This window comes from Hemitrygon akajei, chromosome 6 (assembly GCF_048418815.1).
Source record: "Hemitrygon akajei chromosome 6, sHemAka1.3, whole genome shotgun sequence".
Classification (NCBI taxonomy): domain Eukaryota; kingdom Metazoa; phylum Chordata; class Chondrichthyes; order Myliobatiformes; family Dasyatidae; genus Hemitrygon; species Hemitrygon akajei.
Genome location: NC_133129.1, coordinates 116,795,255 through 116,811,293, shown reverse-complemented (window position 1 = coordinate 116,811,293; position 16,039 = coordinate 116,795,255). Strand labels below are relative to the sequence as shown.

Genomic DNA, 16,039 nt, shown 5'->3' with positions numbered 1-16,039 from the left:
GGAAACAGCAGGAGCAGCTTACGCAGGACCATCCAAACAGTGCTGCCCATCAGTACTGGTTCCGGTTGGGGTTGGCACAGTGTCTCGGCTCTTGCTTACTGCCTGTAAACTGGAGAAGTTGCTTCCTCACAGTGCCACCAGGTGCTGAATCAGCCAGCACTCACACAAGAAAACTGCTTCTCCTTCCAACATCCCGGATGGCAAAAATTGTCAAGGCACTTGGACTACTGACTGGTAGGAGACCTCATGTTGAATGAGACTCAGGTACAGGAGCCTCCTGCTTGTCTGTGTGGGTTAATACAGTTCATGCCATAAAACGGTGGCCTTCCTAAAGTTCTGTTACTTCTGTGTGTATTCATTTATCTAAGCACATTCAAAAGAGATCAAGCAGTGCTGGGCTGCATTGATTATTATAAATGGTCAAGCAAGGTAAAATTCTGCCAAAGATGGATTGGAATAACTTTCAATTTATTTAACATTCTTTAGCAGGGAAGCTTGTGTCCTTAAGCTCTTCCATTGGTTTTTATCTTGTGTACTCCTGAACTATTGTAGTATGAACACTGAGTTGTGTATCAGTCACCACACACCATATTCAAACCAGACATGGTATGAGTAATCAGCATTGATTTCTGCAACATTCCCCTCTGCTCGATAATGTATCCATTATATCTTGCCTGAGATTTTCTTTTGCATTCATATGGCTACAGATTATTTTAGTACATTTGTATTTCTGCTATATGTCATGTGCTATAAATTTACAATTCTTTCCCCAGTGCCCTGCAGTAATCACCTTTTAAAGGAATGCCCAGACAGCTCAGGTGCTGAGAGTAACAGGAATGGCCTAATCAGACTAATTGCTCTGAAGGATAAGCCCAGCTTCCATTGATGCCTTCACTCTGCACTGATTGTACCACTTCATCTTCAGTCCTGCTGTGTATCATGGAAATCAAAAGTTCATTTGTTATCAAAGTATACAACTCTGAAATTCTCCTTCTCCTTCTCCAGATGGTGTAAGCACTGGCAGTGTTTCTGTGTAGTTAGTTTGTAAAATAATGAGCTAGTTAATTTAGCAGGGCTCACTTTATGTCTTTGGTCAAGAAACACAACCTGGAAGTTAGTTTATTGTTTATGCCACTGTAACATTAAAGTGTGGGCATCAGAGTTCACCCCAAGCTCAACACAGTATTTACAGTTTATTCTGTACCACCCTGGTATGCCAACATCCTTGAAAACATGTTAGAATATCACACTGTAATTATGCCTTTGGAAAAACACAAGAAAATGCAAAAGGAGGATCTAAAGTTTGCGCAGATTTTGTTTTCTCTGTTAGCTCTGGATATGTTTTCATTCATCGGCTTTTTTAAAGTTTTTTTTAGCTTGTGTGCTGAAGGCCCCAGTGAAGAACCTTTTCTTAATGAACACTGGCCTATTGGACAGAGACAGGTGTCAGGTGTTGGAGAGAAGCTGTGGGGGAGGCAGCCTTTCATACTGATGTCACATGACTGTGCTAGTTGCATGGCAGTGATGGTGAGTGCCAGGGAGATTTCACTGGGTCACCCTACTGAATGCACCCAGGAGCTCAGCAGACTTGTCCATCACTTCTGTGTGAACAATTCAGAGTTGCCTCAGATAGACTTCCCATTAATATAACATTATTAAGATGGTTAAAAAGCTGCCCTCTCTTTCCTCGCACTGGCTTTGTCTCTGGTGGTGCTTTCCCTCATCTTGCTCTGTGCCACACTCTCCTTCCTTTACCCCCCTGTAGTCTGTGGCCTGTCTTCCAGCATGCTTCCACCAGCCTCTGCCAATTCTCTACTCTCCCCCCCCCCCCCCCACCCCGACAAACCTTTGGATCAGTGTCTGTTGTTATTTTTCCTTTCTGCAGATCAAAGAAAATGAATGGGTCTCTGGATCACCCCGACCAGCCTGACATCGACTCCATCAAGATGTTTGTGGGTCAGATTCCAAGGTCCTGGTCTGAAAAAGAACTAAAAGAACTTTTTGAACAGTACGGTGTTGTGTATGAAATTAATGTACTCCGCGACAGAAGTCAAAACCCTCCTCAGAGTAAAGGTGAGCTTCGTCAATTCTGCTTCACTTTACTTTTAAGTGAACTGCACCAAAACTTTTTCGAGCAGTTATATAATGCCGATCTGGATTGAGTATTGTAAGAAAACTAAGTCAAGCTGTAGAGCTGGTTACAATACAAATTCCATTGAATAGGTGCCAGCCCCAGGGGGTATTTGGTTTCTGGGAGCCATGAGAATTTGTGAGCTGCAGGCAGCTACTGACATCTGGTCATAGAGTTACACAGAATGCAACTAACCAGTCCATGCAGACCAAAATGCCCCATCTAAACTGGTGCCATTTGCCCATGTTTGACCTATATTCCTGTAAACCTTTCCTCTCAGTGTATCTGTCCAAGTGTACATGTATCTGCCTCAACTACTTCTCCTGGCAGATTATTCCACATACGGACCACTCTCTTTGTTGAAAAGTTGCCTGTCAGCTTTCTATTAAATCTTTCCTCTTTCATCTTAAACCAGTATTCTTCAGTCTTCATTCCCAACCCTGAGGAAAAGGACTATGCATCCAGCCGATTTATAGCCTTTGTGAATTTTGTGATTCAAAAGAATTAAGTCTTAGTTTGCCTAGCTTCTCTCTGTAACAAAGGCCCTTTCTGGCACTGATGGATTGAAAAGAGACAGGCGGCAGCAGTGTTGAATGTGGAATACATTCTGTTGAAATTGGTGAGCACTTTGGAGCTGATGTTTTATAGTGCCGAAGCAGGCCACGAAGCCCATGCTGATCACCAAATACCATTAAACCCAGCTGCCAGCTTTCCATGTCTTGGCAATTCATGTGCCTTTAGGTCCTGAAATGGGTGAGTCTCTGCCTGCACCATCCACTCTGTGCTCCAGAGTTCAGCCACCTGGGTGAAGAAAGCTCCTTCCTAGTTCCTCTCTACAACTCTTACCCCCTTCCCTAAGTATTTGCCCTTAAGTTTTAGAAATCTTTGTGATGGGATGAAGTTAACTGCTAGCTATGTCCATCATAATTCTGTACAGCTCCTGGAAGGGTGGGTGGGATATATATAACCATATAACAATTACAGCACGGAAACAGGTCATCTCAGCCCTTCTAGTCCGTGCCGAACGCTTACTCTCACCTAGATGGCCCTGACCAGTGCAGAGAACTGAGATGCATGGAATGTCAGTACTAAGTGTCAGTGGAGCATGGGTTGAATTGTATGTGGGATTCAGTAGTACCTCCTGGATGGGGGGTGCAAAAGGGAAGGAATGGGAAAGGTGGGATAACTGAGAATTGATAATCTATTGGCTAAAATAGATGGGGAGGCCTAGAAGTTGCTGGAATTTGACAGATGAACCTGTTTTGCTGTTTAATTTATGCATCTCTTTCCAGGTTGTTGCTTTGTAACGTTTTATACCCGTAAAGCAGCACTAGAAGCACAAAATGCCCTTCACAATATGAAGATTCTGCCCGGGGTGAGTACATATATATTAGCTGTCAAGCTTTAGTCAGGATAGAGGTTTTACCTTTTAAACAGAACTGGTGTGTGGTTAAGTACATGCCACAGTTGCTGGTGTTGCTGTGAGGCATGTATTAACATGAGGTCAGAAGCCACAAGGAAATGTAGGAGAGGCCCAGGGATCATATTCGCCTGTTAAGGAATGAATACCTTGTGCCTAGAGTTCAAGTAATCTACTTCGTTGTTCACACTGCTAGGGGAACATTTTGTAATAAATTTCAGCAAGGTTTATGTCAAAGTCCCACTTGACAGGCTTACCTGAATAATAAAATAAAAACCCAAGGGGAGTGGCAAGTTGAATTCAAATCTGGCAAAGTTGCAGTAAGTTAGGGATGATGATGATAGATCTTTTTTGTGACTAGAAAACTTATCGGTGGGCTCTGTAGATCTGTGTTCAGTCCATTGCATTTTATAATGAATGATTTAAACAAATGCACAGGCATGATGAAAGAAGTTTTCAGGGATTATACCAAATAAAACTGTCAATTTATTAGGTTGTAAATTAATTTGTAAAACTTTAGAAATTGTAGAGAAAATAGACTTACAAAAATGTTTCAAGACAGAACACGACCAAAACATATGTGTCAATGTAGCTGTCTCGGTTTTACATCTATCACACTGACTATCAACATTAGGAAACATTTTAGACAGTCTCTCCTTTGTCAAATAGTAATGATGTACAATTTTAAATTGAATTAAAGAGTGACTGGCACAGATCGAAGAAGAATTAACCAACTTCAAAATCTGCAACCAATCTTCTGTTATCAGGGTCATGTTAAGCCCTCTCTCTCAGTCTTGCTTAATCTTAAGTGAAGGGTAATTGTGCTGTTGTAACAGTAAATTACAGTCGGCCCTCTTTATCCGCGGGGGATTGGTTCCGGGACCCCTCGTGGATACTAAAATTTGCGGATACTCAAGTCCCTTATTCAACCTGTCTCAATGCAGTGGACATTACGACCCCGCGCCAGAGTTCTAAATGCGCAGTGTTTCTGTTCACGAAAATAATCACGATCACAATTGAAAATAAAGTGGAAATAATAAAGCGATCGGAAAGAGGTGAAATGCCATCAGTCATTGGAAAAGGGTTAGGCTATGTCAGTCGACGATCGGAACAATTTTAAAGGATAAAGTGAGAAAGGCTCTGCCCCAATGAAAGCTACAATTATTACTAAGCAACGCACTGGTTTAATTATTGGGTTTTGGGTTTTTGATCCTCCACATCAACCCAGCATGGTGGAGAACGCACTCGGGAGCGATCTGTCCCGAGTTCCAAGAACTTCCGTTTCCGAGCCTGGCGCTGAAACATACTTTCTTGTGTTTTATATGCATAGAAAGGTAAAATATATACTATATACTAAGACAAGCGTTTGACTAACTGACGCTAAATAATACCAGATGTACCTGTTCCGACTTACTTGGTAAGAGAACTTCCGATTTTTAAAAATCCTGATCCACGATAACCCATGCACATCCTCCCATATACTTTAAATCATCTCTAGATTACTTATAATGCATAATACAATGTAAATGCTCTGTAAGGTAGTTGTTATACTGCATTGTTTAGGGAATAATGACAAGAAAAAAAAGTGTACATGCTTGAACAACAAGTGCTCGAAGAGCACTTCCAGGTTTTCGTGATTCACGGTTGGTTGAATTCATGCATGCAGAATCCGCGGATAAGGAGGGCCAACTGTATAAATTTTCCCAATAAAACCCTTCACTGAAGGATTCATTTTAAAAATAATATCTAACAAGTCAGAATCCTGTATATATGGAAAATTACTTAAATATTCTTGTAAGAAGTGTCTGACCTGAAGATACTGCAGGAAATGTGAATACGAGAGAGAGATTTAAAGATGAAAGGAAGGCAAGACAAGTATTAGTGAAGGATTGGAAAATAGATATAAAGCAGCTATAAAGTTGTGAGCAGCAAATACTGCAGTAAATTAAGCCACATCAGTCCAGAGACAACCCCTGCACCTCCTCCCATCTTTCTCTCCCACCCAAATCTTTGCATGTCAGTCTCTCCTTCACTCTGCCCTCTTACTCTACCCCGAAGCTATGGGCTAGGTTTTCTGCTAGTTACCTCCCATATAATTCTGTAAACCTCTTCACCTCTAGCAGAGAGGCTATAGCAAGGCGATACTTGGGATGCTTGATAACAACAACCAGTGCTGGAGCCAAGGCGACTTATCTGAGAAAACAGTTTATTGTCATATGCACAAATGCAACGAGAAACATATTGCAGTAACATCACACACAACATTTAATAAGCAGCTTCACAGGAACAGTTTAAAAAAAACAAATTGTGCACAAGTTTTACAAAGAACACAGTAAGAAAAAAGCTCATTCTAAATGCAGGCTCTAGTGCAAGGTAGTCATAGTACTGATAAACTGTAGGTTTTGGGGTTGAGTCAGTTGGCTCAGGAACTGTATGGCTGAAGGGAAGTAGCTGCTCTTGAACCTGGTGGTGTGGGACTTCAGGCTTCTGTACCTCATGAATGGTAGCTGTGAGAAAATAGGGTGGCCCATGAGATAAGGATATTGGCTGATTGTGGCAGTGCCTCCTGTAGATACTGCCAGTGGTGGGCCTGTGATTAATTGAGCTTACTGCAGCTTCTTATGTTCTTCTGCATTCAGATTGCTATATCAAACCATGATGATGCCAGCATATGTGAGGCACAAATGCCTCACAAAAGGTACAGGCTAGTGTCCCCTCAAAGTTAAAGTGAAGTTTCATTGAAGCAAAAAAATCTAGTAGTCCACCTATTGTTGCCAGTTTAAGTTAAAGCTAATATTAAATCAAATATAGAGGTTTATAAAGTTGACAGACATAACTATGCCTGTAGTTTGGGAGCACTTAAGAATTTAAGAAATGAAGGCCAAGAAATTGATGCAATGGGGGAACAGAGCAATAGATAAAACCTCTAAACATAAAAACAGCTAAGAGCTACTGTAGGAGAGTTAATAATGGTGAATAAGGATATTGTTGAGAAATTTAACAGATTTTGTGAAGGTCTTCACAAATGAAGACCCAGCAATTCTACTGGAGAGCCAAAAATCTGGTGAAAAAGGAAATTAGTATTCCTACATCCTCATCTCTCTCGTATCTGTGGAAGTGTATTTTGTCTTTCAGAAAGTCTTTGGTTAGATTCCATAAATATAAATAAAGTTGTTCAGTAAGTTTGGAGTACAGGGAGTATATTAAACCAATTTTCATAGAGGAATCAGAAGTGGTGAGAGTGAGCAACTTCAGGTACCTGGGTGTCAAGATCTCTCACGATCTAAACTGGTCCCAACATATTGATGCAGTTATAAAGAAGGCAAGATAGTAGTTATATTTCATTAGGAGTTTGAAAAGATTTGGTTTATTACCTAAAATACTCAGGTTTCTATAGATGAACTGTGGAGAGCATTCTGACAGTCTGCAGAACTGTCTGGTATGGAGGGGCTTCTGCACAGAACAGAAAGAAGCTCCAGAAATTCATAAAATTTGTCAGCTCTAACATAGATGGTAGTCTCTATGGTATTCAGGCCACCTTCAAGGAATGGTGCCTCAGAAAGGCAATGTCCATTATTAAGGATCCCATCACCCAGGGCATGCCCTCTTTCTCATTGTTACTGTCAGGAAGGAGGTACAGGAGCCTGAAGGCACACACTCAGCAATTCAGGAACAGCATTTTCCCCTCTGCCAAAGGATTCCTCAATGGACATTGAACCCATGAACACTACCTCACTTTTAAAGAAATATATTATTTCTGTTTTTGCACTTTTAATCTATTCAATGTGTATATATATATTGATAGATTTACTTTTTTTTCTTTCTATGTTATCGTATATTGCATTGAACTGCTGCTGCTAAGTTAACAAATTTCACGACATGCTGGTGATAGTAAACCTGATTCTGTACTGGCATGTGCTGAGAATTGGCTGTCAGTACACAGTTTGGGAATAAAGAGGTCTTTCTCAGTTTGGTGTGCTGTGACTAGTGGAATGTCAGGTGAATTACTGATTAGGCTCCAGTTATTCACTATCTGTGTGAATATTGCTGATGTTTGTTGGTAATACAGAAAGAGCTGGAATTCAGAGTTGACAGGAAAATGTCAAGAGACTTCAAGGAGGTGAAGACACTGGTTCCACCTTCTGAGAAAAAGAAATCTTGTACAAGGATGGGCATTGGGGAATACAGGCAGGAACACAAGAAAATGGGAGCAGGAGTAGGTCACCAGGACCTTGTTCGTTTCATTCAATGTGATTGTGGCTGGTCAATGCTGCTCATCTGCTTCCCCATAACCTTCAATTAAGGCGATGATTATGGGTACTGGAGATGTAGGAATGGAGGGACAAAGAGGTGGGATGAGCTTAGAGGATGTGCCTGAAGCATTGAGCTCTGGAGATGAGAGAAAAAGGGACAAGAGAAAGAAAGTCCAATCACAAAGAAGAAAATCTACAGATGCTGCAAATCCAAGCGACACACACAAAATCCTGGAGGAACTCAGCAGGCCAAGCAGCATCTATGCAAAAGAGTAGTTTACTCTTTTACTCTTTTCCAACGATGCTACCTGGCCTACTGAGTTCCTTCAGTATTTTAAGAGGGAGAAAGAATGGGAGGGGATGGAGAAAGACATTTGCCCAAATGCATTTCATGGTGAATATGAGACAATTTTGACGCATGAGCAATGGTATAGAGGGGGAAGCTCAAAACGAACTGAAATCCTATTTCCCTTTACCCTTCCACTTCCCACTTTGCTGTTCCTTTGTTCCGTGGGTGCTCTATAAAATCCTGCTCTTGCACAGATATTATGTAGTGAAATGGGTGCATGGTCAACATGGATGTAATTTTTCTAACAGATCGGGAATACAGCGATAAATCTGCGTGGCCATGTTCCAGGGTGAGGGGGCAGAAAAAGTTTTCACCCGAGTAAAATGCTGAGGTACTGTAAATCAGAAATTAAAGTTTTCAGCTTTTGTTGAGAGCAAAATGGAACTATAGAGATTCAACATGAAATCAAACCCAGTCGCTGGTTGCCAGGTCAGTGTTTGTATCTGGGAAGGCCGATGAGTGTGCTGTTTCTGTGTAGCAATGTATCTTGAGGAGCACTTGCATGCCAGCTTAGAGCTGATCCACTGCCTCCTCTCTTCCTCAGATGCACCATCCTATACAGATGAAGCCAGCAGACAGTGAGAAGAACAATGGTGAGTTGGCCGGTGCATGAACATCAAAAACACTTCCCGTAGCACATTGCAGTGCAAGAGCACACAGTCTGTATCCCTCCTTTACTAAGGGTTTATAATAAACCGGTGTTTGATTGCAGCAGTAGAAGACAGGAAGCTATTCGTGGGGATGATTTCCAAGAAATGCAATGAGAATGATGTGCGTGTCATGTTCTCCCCTTTCGGACAGATAGAAGAATGTAGAATATTACGGGGCCCAGATGGACTGAGTAAAGGTGAGTAAGGGGATCGGTGGCTTTGCTCAGGATTGTTCCCACTGACCTTCTTCACGTAAGGCAATCTGGTTCATTCTCTTCATGTATCTCAGCTCTTGCTGCTGCAGGCAGTGTCATAGTGTCCTCCATTCTTCCCTACTCACTCCCATCTCAGCCCCCTCTCCCTGCCCTCATTTTACCCTCACATCACCTGCCCCAGCTATTTACTCTCTCCTTTTCCCCCCTCATGCACTACCAACTACCCACCTACCCTCCCCCTGGCTCCCCTGTTTGCAGAACCTCCCTACCTCCTCCTCATTCACTGACTCACCACTTACCTTTCCTCCTCCCCCTTCACCTGCCCCTGGATTCACCCTTGTTCTTCTACCCTCCCTCCCCCTTTCAATGCACCCTTCTCCCCTATACTGTCCCAACCACCTCTCTCTCTCTCCTCTCCCCATTCTGCCACTGACTTCACCCCACCCACATCACCCACCCTCTAACTCCCCTTTCAATGCACCCTTCTACTACAGCTGACTCTGCTTCCTGCTGTTTGTTCTTTTATCTAATTTTGATTTTCGATCTAGAGATGGGGATAGGTGGAGGTAATGCAAGACCAGGGATAGGTGTATACATGAATGTGTGATGAGAACTGGTGATTAAAGGCACAAGTGTACTCTGGGTTTCCTTGAGGAGCACGCTGGAGATTTAAAGGGAATGAATGACTTTATTTATGTTGAAGACTCCCATCACAGCAGATTTTCACTCCTGTCCTTGAGTTTGCTTTATCCCATATTTTGGGCTGTGATTGTTGCTATGCTGCCTGTTGTATTCAGACTGCCTGCCTTAGTTCCTACAACTGATCTACAGATCAGAATGACTTAGCTAATTGGGACATTAAAGGTCATTGCTAGCAGCTGCAGCTCCAGGATCAATGTCCCAGAGGATGTAGGTATGTGGACCAGAGTGAAGGGATGTGGGGGTGCCCTTCTCTGTCTCAGTCACTGGTGGAGCAGCCAGAGAGCTGTTTCACTGTACCCTACAGCCTGGCATTGAGTCTGTTGCTCCTAGCCTCCCTGTGTGTGTATTGAAGCTGCCATTCTGTTACTGAAGCCCTTGAAAATCTGTTGTCTTTCTACAGGTTGTGCATTTATAACATTTACAACAAGATCAATGGCTCAGAATGCAATCAAAACAATGCACCAGTCACAGACGATGGAGGTGAGCCTTCTGAATTCTGTGAGGGCAGTTGGCTCAGTGTGGTTTTCTGGCTATGACCACTGTACTGAAAGCTTGGCATGCCAGCCTTGTGTTATACTCATTAAAGACCCACATATCTTCTTAACAGCCTTCCCAACTATCCTGTTGTCCAGAGATTAACCTTATTTAAGCTAGTATCATTAGTATGATGCTAGTAAACCAGTTAAATCTTTTTACTGGGCAAAATGTAAAAGTATACTGTTCTGTTCCATTATTTGTGTCTCCCCTTCCTTTGATTAGTTCATGCATTCCTGAAATTTGTCTTAAGCTGCGTCTCTAAGTAATCCTGCGCCCCTTTACTTACCCCACACTATGGTTCATCTCCAGGTCTGATTGTGCATGTATGGCGTTCACTGTGCCCCATTGCCGCCAGTCTCCTCATACACATTGCCCTCACCTGGCTTCGAAAATGTTCCCGTCACCTGATGCTCCCCACCATCAGACTCTTGGCGCCTGCACTTGTTCTGTGTATCACTGCTTGTTCCCATCTGTGCCATCTCCTTGGCAGGGCTGTTCTTCACCGATCGTTGTGAAATTTGCTGACACACAGAAAGATAAAGAGCAGAAGAGAATTGCCCAGCAGCTCCAACAGCAGATGCAGCAGCTCAGTGCAGCCACCATGTGGGGAAGCTTGGCTGGGCTCAACACACTGGGACCCCAGTACCTGGCAGTGAGTATTGTTGGGCTGGGGAAGAGTGGTAATGCTGCTGCCTGGCCTTAGTATTGCTGTGGTTGAACAGTATTGGTTCTTAAGCTGGTGGATCTGCACATCTTTCTCTAATTACTACCAGGGCCTCCTTGCTTCTGCTCAAATGACAGTGGCCAACTGTCAACTGCCAACTGTCCAACCCTCCCTTATTCATGATGAAGGGTCTCAAGCCTGAAACGTTGCTGCCTGACATGCTGAGTTCTTGTAGCATTTTGTGTGTTCTCCTCCCTAACTTTTTCTCCCCATGGCCCACACTTCATGCTGTTCTAAATGGAAACAAGTGACAGGGAGTGTTTCACTAACTTTCTGGCATGGATTCAGTTGCTTCCACATTTTCCTGTATCTCCATGCCTCCCCCAGTATACATAACCTTCTTTCCCTCCCTACCTTCCTCACTCATGCCCTGTGTTATCCAGTTGCCTTTCCCATCAGCCCACACTCATTCCCCTTGTGCCTTCATTCTTCACCTCATTCATTCCAACCGTTCCTCTTTCTCTCCCCTCCCCCAACACACACACACCTTGTCCAATTGCTCCCTTTGATAAGATACTTTCTGTGCTATTTTCCCCCAGGGTTCATATCTCTTTGCAGGGACTTGATAGTATGTAGGTAGTTGCCAAACTTGTAACTTCAAGTTTGATATATCTTTTCAAACAGTTTGTTATAAAGAATGCATGCATAATGATGATGGGTTTTGGTTATTTGTCTTTAATATAAAGCTTGACCAACCCATATTCATGATATGATAGACAATTGTGTCCATTTGAAGACAAGGCATTTCTGTGCCATGTATCAGAGAACTGGCTACAGTTACAGTTAATTCATGAATTGCCAGGAGAGGAGACTGCAAAGTCAGCAATGAAACTTTTGTGCCAGTGGATTAGCCTTAGTCTGTGTCTCTACTGTGCCCTCTGTCCTTTGACTCCCATGCACGTCGCCTGCAATGTTTCTCACATTACTATGCTCCAGGCACTGCTGACACATTCTGTTTTTGTTTTGGTGTAATGTCTAGCTTTATTTACAGCTCCTACAACAGACTGCATCCTCTGGGAACCTCAACACACTGAGTAATCTGCACCCTATAGCTGGTGAGTAACCTTGTTTTGTCACCTTTCACTCTCTAGAAAACCCAGGGTGCTAGCATCAATCTCTCGCAGACCATTCAGATACATGCCACCAAATACAAGGGTGAGGACGTTGCTACCAATTGGAATTGACGGCTTTGTGGCCAGGTTTGCAGATGGGACAAAGATAGATGGAGGGGCGGTAGTGTTGAGGAAGCACAGAGTTTACAGAAGGACTTCGATTAGGAGAATGGGTGAAGAAGTGGCAGATGGAATACAGTGTAGGAACTGTATGGTGATGCACTTTGGTAGAAGCAACAAATGACACAGACTATTTCATAAATGGTGAGCAAATTCAGAAATCAGTGGTGTAAAGGGACTTGAGACTTCTCCTACAGGATTCCCTAAAAGTTAACTTGCAGGTTGAGCTGGTAATAAGGAAAGCAAAAGCAATGTTAGCATTCATTTGGATAAAGCAAAAATAATGCTGAGGCTTTATGAGGCACTGGTTAGACCAATGAGTATTATGAGCAGTTTTGGACCCTTATCTAAGAAAAGATGTGCTGACACTAGAAAGGATTCAGAGGAGGATTATGAGAATGATCCCAGGAACGAAAGGGTTAACGTATGAAGAGTGTTTGTGTTTGATGGCTCTGGGCCTATACTTGAGTTTAGAAGAAGGAGGGGGAATATCATTGAAACCTTCTGAATATTGAAAGGACTAGATAGAATGGATTTGGAGAGGATGTTTCCAATAGTGGGGGAGTCTTAAGACTTGGGTGCAGAATAGAGAGACGTCTCTTTAAAGCAGAGATGAGGAAGAATTTCTTTAACTAGAGGGTTGTGAATTTCTGGAATTCATTGCCACATTCAACTGTGGAGCAAGTAACTGCCTATATTTAAAGTGAAAGTTGATAGGTTCTTGATTAGTAAGTGTTTTAAAGGCTTATTAGGAGAATGGGGCTGAGAGGCAATAATAAATCAGCCACAATTAAATGGAGCAGATTTGGGTCAAATGGCCTAATTCTGCTTCAATGTCTTATGGTTGATTAGGGGTGCCAAGTAGCTAACCACTCCCTCCTGTCAACTGGAAGCGATTGTCTCTCCATTACATATTTCTGTGTGGTTTTATTGCACAATCCTGCCATGTGCTATCTTGTGGTGGGAACGTTATGCGACTGAGAATCCTATTGTTGGGAATTCCTTAAGGGTCCACTATCTGCTACACACTGTGTGCGTATTTAGCCCATTTTTGTGTGATTGCAGTTTGTCCTTCCTATTCAGGTCTCAGTGCTATGCAGTTACAGAACCTTGCTGCTCTGGCTGCAGCTGCAAGTGCAGCTCAGAGCACTACGGCGGGCTCCAACGCATTGAACACAGGCAGCAGCCCCCTGAGTGCACTAGCCAGTTCAGGTAAGACCATCAATATATCAGCACTGACTTAGTCTTAGGTTTAGTACCTTTGCTTTAACCAGTTTGTCTGTACATTAACCACCATTTGAAAAATATGCAGCAGTGACCATGAGTTTGCTCTGGGTCACGTAACGCACTACTCCACATGTGTATTTGATAGTTGTCATTCTAAGTCAGCCACACGAAAGAAAAATGAATTCAGCGCCCATTTTTCCAGCAGAAATACTATAGTCAAATGGACATCAGAGGAAACAGATCAGATGGTCTGAGATTTTGGCCAGGGAGGGGGGAGCAGGTTACAGAAAAATGGAGCAGTGTCAGTAATGATGAGCTTTTGTCCTATCCCACCTGACTCTGCTAAATAGCCATATCAGAAAATAAAAGGCTGAAAGTTAAAACAAACTAGCTGATTTAAATGCACAGAGTAGCTGTAACCAATATCAAAGTTACACAGTAAACACATGGATTTAACCTTTGTGTGAGAAGGACTGACCTGTGCAACATTAGTTCAGAGGATAAATTCAAAGAATATATATCTGGGAGGAAAATGTCATGGGTCACCTCAGACATATAAAGTTAGTAATCTCATAGAAGAATAATTATAATTTTGTATGTGATTTAGGGTGAGACTGCTGAGAGCTGTGGAACTTAATGCTGTTATTATGTGTGGAGGGTATATAAAAACAGGAAATGAAATTTGGATTGATTTGCTAGTTAAAAAACAATGACAGTGATTTTGGAAATATTTCAGTGTTCTGATAGAATCTACTTGCCACTGAGCTGCTGGCAACCTGAGAGAAGTCTTTATGCCAGTGACGAGTGATAGAGTTCATTGCAGAGACCATCAATCCATATTCGGTTTTCAGTGAAGAGACGTTAGAATGAACTGAACAAACGAACTTAATAGCTTTCTAATGTTGGGCATACAATGGGCTATGGCCCCAGTTGTACAGCTCCCCTTAGCGCTGTGCTGCCCCAGCTGATTGACTCCTTCATAGTAATAGCTCGTTCAGACTTGCTGAAGGGCAGAAATCTGGGTGGAGCTCTGGTGGGAGTGACTGAGGCACTTTAGATCAGCTCTTGCCTCTGCCTCATTGGAAATGGAAAGTTGTCCACTGCAGGAAGCAGGCTTTCAATTGCATGTGTCTTCCCTTCCAGAAGTGAAGCACTCAGAATAGAAGGATGCACCTTTAAAACAGATGAGCAGTTTCTTCAGCCAGAGGATGGTGAATCTATAGAACTCATTGCCACAGACAACTGTAGAGGCCAATTCATTGGGTATATTTAAAGCAATGGTTGATGGGGTCTTGATTAGTAAGGTTTACGGGGAGGATGCAGAAGAATCTGGTTGAGAAGGAATAATGGATCAGCTATGATTGAATAGCAGAGCAGATAAGATGGGCTGAATGGCCTAATTCTGCTTTTTATCTCCTGTTTGTGCATGAATCTAAGCATGAGAAAAGACTAGGAATCTGTTGTGCTGCTCAGTAGCTTTTGCAATGCATCAGGCAAACTGGATAATGTGCCAACATACAACACATTGAGAGTACATACTGTATAAACCTGGCTCCTCAAGCAAATCCCAGTAGCTTTGGGCTGTATGACCTTAACTCCAGAAGGAAGAAGACCTCTGCTATAGTCTGGAGAGCCTTTGTAAGATTAGAGGTTCATCCTGTCTGGATGATGAAAGGAAATATTTGAAAAAGTCTTGAACTGAAAGTGTCACTCTAGGGTAGTGGTGATGTGGGAGTAATAGTCAGTATGTGTTAGATCCAGTAAGTAGTGGCTGCCATGGTTAAATATTTAGCTTTGAAAATATTCCTCTTTAGCAACAGTTGCTTTCTAGGGAGCTATTGTCTTAGAGTTATACAGACAGGCCAACAACAAGAACTAATAATAAATAAATAAGCAGTAAATATTGAGAACATGACATGAAGAGTCCTTGAAAATGAGTTCATTGGTTGTGGGAACAGTTCAGTGATGGGGCAAGTGAAGTTATCCCCTCTGGTTCAGGAGGCTGATGGTTGAAGGGTAATAACTGTTCCTGAACCTGGTGGTATGAGTCCTGAGGCCCCTGTACCTTCCTGATGCCAGCAGCGAAAAGAGAGTGTGGCCTAGGTGATGGAGATTCCTGATGATGGATGCTGCTTTGCTAAAAGCTTCTAAGTATTGCATTTGTACCTGCTTCTATCACTTTCACGGGCAAATCATACTTTATAGCCTCCATTAAATGCCCCTCTGATCCCCTTTAAATCTCTGCACTCTCATTTTACACCTCTGCCCTCTAGTTTTGGACTTTTGTACCTTGGGAAAAAGACTTTGATCCTTAGCATTATCTATACCCCTTGTGATTTTAGAATCTCTATATCGGGGTTCCCAACCACCCCTACTATTAATGGAGGGAGTCCGTGGATCCCTGATTGGGAGCCCCTGTTCTACAAGGTCAACCCTTAGTCTCCTTCACTTCAGGGGGAAGAAAGTCACTATCTAGTCTCTTTGTAATTCAAACCCTCGGGTTCCAGTATCATCCAGGTGAATCTTTCCTACACTCTTTCCAGTTTAATTGGATCCTTCCTGTAGTCAACTTATCAGAACTGCACGCAGTATTCCAAAA

At 42.6% G+C, this 16,039-nt stretch overlaps 1 protein-coding gene across 6 annotated transcripts in view; it reads left to right on the top strand.

The window, feature by feature from the left end:
- celf1 (cugbp, Elav-like family member 1) overlaps window positions 1-16,039 on the top strand; it is a 77,851-nt gene that overhangs the window by 41,603 nt on the left and 20,209 nt on the right. For 3 of the 6 annotated variants that reach the window (XM_073049101.1, XM_073049100.1, XM_073049105.1), the window contains 8 exons: window positions 1,886-2,073; window positions 3,424-3,506; window positions 8,698-8,746; window positions 8,866-9,000; window positions 10,121-10,200; window positions 10,748-10,909; window positions 11,961-12,036; window positions 13,297-13,425. In XM_073049101.1, coding sequence (XP_072905202.1) covers window positions 1,886-2,073; window positions 3,424-3,506; window positions 8,698-8,746; window positions 8,866-9,000; window positions 10,121-10,200; window positions 10,748-10,909; window positions 11,961-12,036; window positions 13,297-13,425 — 902 coding nt within the window. The remainder of the gene's footprint in view (window positions 1-1,885; window positions 2,074-3,423; window positions 3,507-8,697; window positions 8,747-8,865; window positions 9,001-10,120; window positions 10,201-10,747; window positions 10,910-11,960; window positions 12,037-13,296; window positions 13,426-16,039) is intronic. The other 3 variants (XM_073049102.1, XM_073049104.1, XM_073049103.1) reach the window with 3 other exon arrangements.